Source organism: Mesitornis unicolor, unplaced genomic scaffold (genome assembly GCF_000695765.1).
Source record: "Mesitornis unicolor isolate BGI_N332 unplaced genomic scaffold, ASM69576v1 scaffold32508, whole genome shotgun sequence".
In the NCBI taxonomy this organism is placed as follows: domain Eukaryota; kingdom Metazoa; phylum Chordata; class Aves; order Mesitornithiformes; family Mesitornithidae; genus Mesitornis; species Mesitornis unicolor.
In genome coordinates this window covers 2,975-9,276 of record NW_010201698.1, presented here as the reverse complement: position 1 = coordinate 9,276, position 6,302 = coordinate 2,975, and the positions used below count along the sequence as shown (strand labels likewise).

Genomic DNA, 6,302 nt, shown 5'->3' with positions numbered 1-6,302 from the left:
GGTCCTGGAGGAAATGGAGCAGGGTGAAAGAATGATGTCACGGAATTCTCGCTTGTAAACTTTATTGTAACTTTCTTCCGCCGCTTCCAGGTTTAGACAATAGAACAAAGTGATGAAAGAACAACAAAATATATCATTAGTTCCCCCAATAAAGTAATTCACGTATACAGCATACATTCTTTTTCACAGTTAACCTAAAGATCACTTTACAACTTGCTTCACTGTGCGCATGCTAACTAAAGGAGAGAAAAAAGCTTTTTTTTCTTGTCTATTTTTTCTTTTTTTTTTCCCTTTTTTTGGAAGAGACACTTAAAAATTGTAAACAAACAAACAAACAAACAGAAAATCCCGACCCAAAGAAAAGAACAGAAGGAAAGTAATGAGAGAAGGGGAGAGAGAGAGAGATAACTATAGCATAAATAGGCAGTTTCATGTTGTTGGGATGTTTGTTTCAATAGCTACCTCCAGTACATACAGATAAACCACAACAAAATAGGTGGAAAATAAAAAAAAAAAAAGTGCACAAATGTAATCTCACGTAACTCCTATAGCATTGAAAGCTACGTTAACCAACCCACCCCCCAGGAAAGAAGAAAGAGACAGAGAGAAAGACAGAGAGAGAGAAAATTTCACAGTCATGTTTTACATAAGCTATTGCGTTACACTACCACTAGTTAATAACTGGCAAAAGGCAGGAGAGACCTCCCGACCACTTCTGCATACTGTTCATTGTATCAAAGGATAATCAGGAAAGTGGTGCTTACAGCTATATTGTTTTACAGCAATAAAAGGCTTTCCCCCCCCCCTTTCTCTTTTCTATGCATTGTTGGTTTTTTTTCCCACCCCTCCCTTACACTAACTGCCATTAACGTGGGGCTCGGGGGCTCTTCCACCCCAGCAGCGCTTGCCTTTCAGTCCTTCAAAATCCTTTTATTTCTTGTCCGCCTTCTGTGCTTCCCCTTCCTCGTCCACCTCCTGGGCTCTTTCCATTTTCTGTTTTTCCAGTTCTTCCTGCTCGCATTTGCTGCTGGGAAACTTGTCTTTGTTGTTTTCCTTTTTCCATTTCATCCTTCTGTTCTGGAACCAGATTTTGACCTGCCTTTCTGTCAATCCCAGGGCATGAGAGACCTCGATCCTCCGTTTGCGGGTCAGGTAGGGATTAAATAGAAATTCCTTCTCCAGTTCCAGCGTCTGGTAGCGGCTGTAGGTTTGCCTCCCCCTCCTCCGTCCAGCGGCTGCTGGGGAATTGCAAAGGTTTGGGTTGGAAGAGGGGGAGAAGAGAAGGAGGTTGAAAGATAACACAAACCAGGCTGGGGTGTAGGCACACACACACTCACACCAGCTCACACCAGTCACACCAGCTCACACACACACACACTCACACACACAGAGCCACGGGAGAGAGAGGAAGAAAGGACTCGCAGGAGCAAAAGCAGGAAGCAAAGAGGGCGAGGGAAAGGCTCCTGGGCAATTTTCTAAAAGGGAAGGTGGTTTTGTAAAGGGAAGGGGGTTGAGGGGGGGCGGGGGGGTCACCCAGCAGCCCACTCCGAGCAGCCCAGCTAAAGCCGGCACTTGCACACTTATTATAACCCCAACCACAACAACAACAACAACAGGCTCCGGGTCTTTGGGATCCCGGAAAAAAAAGAAAGAAAAAAAAAAGAAGAAAGAAAGAAAATAAAGAGCTGCAGTGCGGGGAGAGCCAGCAGCACCATCGAAATCCCAAATCAAACGCAAAACAAAAATGAAGGGGCTTTTTAAGGCTATAAAAGTGCCATAAACTTTAAGGACGCTTCCTTCCACAGAAAGCCCGGCTCGCTCAGCCCCCAGAAGAAAAGGTCTCCTTCAGGGTAATTAAACTATAAAGCAATTTACAAGTGCAAAAGTTTACCCCCATAAAGCAGTAAAATACAGTCAGTGGGGAAGAAAAAGGGGAGCGAAAGCAAGCAAGCAAGCGAGAGGGGCAGAAAGCAAGGGGCTCCTCTGCGGGATGAGGAGATGCCTCCTCGCTGTCCTTGCCATCTCGCCTCACCTTGCGGTCGCATCCAGGGGAAAAGCTGGGTGGGAGAAGGGCTCTGCTCCGAGCTCTCCGCCTCCTCGCCGAGGCCGCTGGCAGCGAGCTTGCAGTCCGTGTACTGCACCAAGTCCGAGTCCTGGGCGCCGAAGAGGCTCTGCCTTTGCAAGGGGTCGTAGCCATAGAAGTTGCCGGGGTCCCCATGGCACGCCACGGCGCAGGGATTCTGTTGGTAAGGGGAGCTGGAGAGCGAGGAGGCTCCGTGGTAGAACTCCTGGATTTGGGTGGGGTGCTGGAAGGTGCCCCCCGTGCTGGGGCCGTACACCACCGTGGGTCTGCCCCCCAGATCCTGAGCGAACCCGCAGTCATAGTAGTTGGGACGCAAGGAGTCCCCGGTTTTGTATTTGGAGAAGAGTGAGTTGACAAAATAAGAGCTCATTTTAATTTAAATAAGAATATTTTTCTGGAGGAGGAAGAAAAGGAGGAAAAAAAAAAAAAGCCAACGAAGCAGACCACGGGAATCTATTAGCAAAAAAAGAAAGCGCTAAGATGCTAAGCAACGACAGTTTGTGATTTCCAGGAATATAAAAGGAGGATATAATCAAAACTCTAAGCCTGCATGATATTGAATTCTTTCCTCCCCCCCACCCCTAAAAAAAAAAAAAAATCGCCACTTAAAGAGTTCTCGCTTTACATTTCCAAGAAGAGATGCCAGTTCATAAACAGTTTTCAGTGATTTACTTCAGCGCAAATGAGTTGTTTCATATTTTGCAGTGTCTTTTCATGATCATTTGCATCTATTACCAAAACCTCATCCTATTGGCTTCTCCTTACTCCACACGGACTCTGCACCGCATGATTGTGAAAGGAAGAGTGTGAGAGAATAAAGAAGGAAAAGCAAGCGAGGGGGAGCGAGCGAGAGAGAGAGAGAGAGAGAGAGGGGAAGGGAGAAGGAGGTGGGGTGAATATACGGATTAAATATGTTTAACTACCTACATTAATGAGATATCGCTCGCCTCACAACAAATCACATACCTAGACCACCCAAAAGATTGATTTTTGGGGAGTGTTGGAAAATTAAAGAGAAGCGCTCGCAGTCGTTAATTTCAAAATTTTAACGAGGCAGTTTTAGCCTTTTTAAATGTCAGGGTCGCTTTGGAAAACTGTAAAAGAACACGATTTAATTGCTACCAGTTTTAAAAGGTCCTATAAATGTAATTGGTATTTTAATACAAGTTATCAAATCATACAGCTTCTTACCCTAAACATATTTTAAAACAAACGAGGTAGTCATATTTAACATTTTAATGATCAATTTCCTTATTATTGATAAAGGTTTAACTATCACATGAAGGGAATTGCATTTGTAATAGCCCCAAAAAAGGCTGTAAACTGTTTAACAAACTATAAAACGCCATAAAGCCGGGGATGTTGTTGTTGTTTATACCGCACTACATAAAAGCCGTTAGGATTTTACGAGTTCGTTCCTCCACTGCTATAAAGCAGAGGTTTCGATTGGACCCGTCCGCATTACAGCGAGATGTGGAGGTGTCAATATTGAATTAAAATGATGATAGTTTTTCATATATAACATTGACTTTTTGTGTCTCTCTCCTGCAGCCCCCTCCCCACGTCCTCCCCCGCCGAGGACGGGTCCAGGCTGTGCTCGGGGACCGCTGTGAACTCCACATCTTGGGTCCCTTGTCTCCCCCCAGCAGAGCCGCTGTGGTCAGTACCTGATGGCAGGTCTCCACCTCACCCCCTCCTCAACAACTTCCTTCCCCCACCCCTCCCCCACCTTTTTGCATGAAATTTTAATGAAAACTGGGGGGAAAAAGGGGGGGCTGGGGTACGGGAGAGAGGAGCGATGCTTTCAATTTTATTGGCATTTGGTAACAACGGAGCAAACTTACCCCTAAGATGCCAACGCTGCAATTTTCCACCATCTAAACACACAGGGGGTAGATTTTGAAATTCATTTATCGCAGTCAGCAAATATTACCGAGGCGTATTTCAGCTAATAACGACATCAACCCCCCCCAACCTCAGCCTTCCTGACACCCCCCAAGCCCCCCCAAGCCCCTCGCAAAAATTTCCCAATCCTTCAACCTTCAATAGGAGTTAAAGTCACTCTTTTAAACCTCTATTTTATTTTTTTCCCTTTGCCCTGGGTAGATTTCTGCTGCTTCCCATGGCATTTTGAGAGGAAAAAGGTGAATTAAAGACCGTTTCACTCGTGCCTGCCTTGAACTGGGGGACAATTTTCAACCTCCACAACATGGAAAAGAGGAAAAAGTTGAAATGTTTCGGTTATTTCGTCTTGCCAGGGCTTTGGTAAAAAAAAAAAAATCCTCGAATTAAAATTGGCAGTGGGGATAGGCAGGGAATTAAGAAAGGTAGGAAGAAAGAGAGAGAGGAAAAAGGAAAGAAAACAAAGATAGTAACGGAATAAAACTTTAAAACTATCCTTAGAGAAATAATTTAAGTAAATACGTTTTCTTTATTTTGTGTAGGGATAATTTCAATGGAGTCTAAGAGCCTTTTCAAGTAATTATTGTTGTTGGAGTACTTGCAGCGGTATAATTAAGGCTTTTCCCCCCCCTAAAAGACAAGTTAACATTTTATTTTTCTCAACACTTTTATTGTCGATTGAGCAGATTTTGGTTTCATCTTTGAACATAAAACCCCAGAAATGGTGCACAGAAGTAAATAGAGTTTTGCAGCCTGGCGAGGAGATGCTGGATGCTAGAAGTTTCAAGAAAAAAAAAAGAAAAATTGAATCGAGTAAAGTATTTGCAGAAAAGAAGCTTTCTTCTTCTATGTGCATTTAGAAGTGTACTCTCATTTACTGGAGTTTGTAAAGTGAAAAATAGCAGGAATTCCCGTCCGTCCGTGGCACCCAAGAAGGCGGGAGGGAAGTTGCTCTTGGAAGTTAACATTTTTATCAAGTGCAGTAGAATTTTATGGTGGTGATGTGATGGTAACTCACCAATGCACCAGGAATCAATGGCTGATCCTAAATCATCCCCGTACTGTACCGGGGTTCCTGATGAAAGGAAAATGTTTCTATTATAAGAAAAAACAAGCGGGGATGTGTGCGTGTGCGTGCATGGCTGGGAGAGAGAAGATAATTTATAAATACCCAGTGGAGGAAAGATTTATTAGGAATTCACAGGGAAAGGAAAAAAAAAAAGATCCCCAAATCCTTTCCTAGGTAAACCTTAACTTTTTACTACTCTGCATTTTACTGATTGCACAGGATTTTTCTTTATGTTTCCCGTCTATTTCTGTTTACATTTATATTTCATTTTATAGCATTTAAATAGAGTCTTGAGATGCTTAAACTTTGCCTCTTAAAATAACATACAGCATCCTGTTCTGTTGTGTGCATCGGTTTAATTTGTTACATTCTCCCTCAAAATGCTGTTTCTCGAGGAACGGGTGTATTTTCTGGTGTAACCTCGGAGAAACGTTTATTCAGAAAATACCCGTTTCTAACAATTCGAAAGAAAACCTACGTTGAAATTATTGCCACCATTCCTTTCTGTGTTATTTGCAGCTGAAGGACTGGAAGCTCTGACTCAGTTTTGTCCTGTAATTTTGAAGAAATAAAAGCCAAAATAAAAAGTGAACTGATGGAGTTAAAAGTTTACTTTTTTTTTGCTGCTACTGCATCAGGGGGGTATTTCTACCTATCACAAAGCATGGTAAGTTAGTAGCATTTTGGATTAATTTACTATTTGGTAGCATTTTAAAATATTTCCGAACATATTCAGTGAAGACATGAGGCAAGCAGCAGCAGCAGCAGCAAAAGCAGCCCTATCAAAAATGACCGGTTCAACTTCTAAAAAGCATATATTGCTTTTTTGGGGAGGGGCAATGGCTATGAATCTAAACCATATAAAATAAAGAGCCAAGAAAGCGCAGAGGTAAGGTAAAGAACCGAGGGAAAATATCTCGATTTAGTGTGCGCCTTTCTCCCTGCAATCTCTTTGCCAGCCCCACAAACGAAAATCTTCGATTTGCAGAAAATCCCGCTGTCCTCCCGCCTCTCCCGAACCAGCAGAAGCCAAAATCGAGGTTTCTTTTCCTCCCTTTTAAATCAACATTTAAAATAGATGCCTGTCCCACCTCTCACCGCATCCCACAGCCTCCAATAACTCCTTTTATTTTTTTCCCAGCCTCACATAATTCTCTCTCGCAGGGGAAAAAAAAAATAGATGCAACCTATAAAATCGCCAAAATCGGAATAATTAACCCTATATTTTATGCCTTGGGATTATTCCTG

General features: G+C 43.0%; 1 protein-coding gene across 2 annotated transcripts; it reads right to left on the bottom strand.

Moving 5' to 3' along the window:
* Positions 1 to 840: 840 nt before the first annotated feature.
* Positions 841 to 2,494, bottom strand: HOXB8 (homeobox B8). 2 transcript variants are annotated; one of them, XM_010190189.1, is made up of 2 exons: positions 2,033 to 2,453; positions 841 to 1,238 (listed from the first exon to the last, which is right to left on the bottom strand). In XM_010190189.1, the coding sequence occupies exons 1-2, from the start codon at positions 2,451 to 2,453 to the stop codon at positions 931 to 933; spliced, it is 729 nt and encodes a 242-aa protein (XP_010188491.1). In that variant the 3' UTR covers positions 841 to 930. The 2 variants fall into 2 exon arrangements, with proteins under 2 accessions (XP_010188491.1, XP_010188492.1); XM_010190190.1 differs by having other exon boundaries at positions 873 to 1,235; positions 2,033 to 2,494.
* Positions 2,495 to 6,302: the final 3,808 nt, after the last annotated feature.

Coding starts and splice junctions, on each gene's coding strand:
- HOXB8 (XM_010190189.1), bottom strand. CDS start 2,453: ATGAGCTCTTATTTTGTCAACTCACTCTTCTCCAAATACAAAACCGGG. Junction 1,239..2,032: donor CCCCTGGATGCGACCGCAAG/GTGAGGCGAGAT, acceptor GCAATTCCCCAG/CAGCCGCTGGACGGAGGAGG.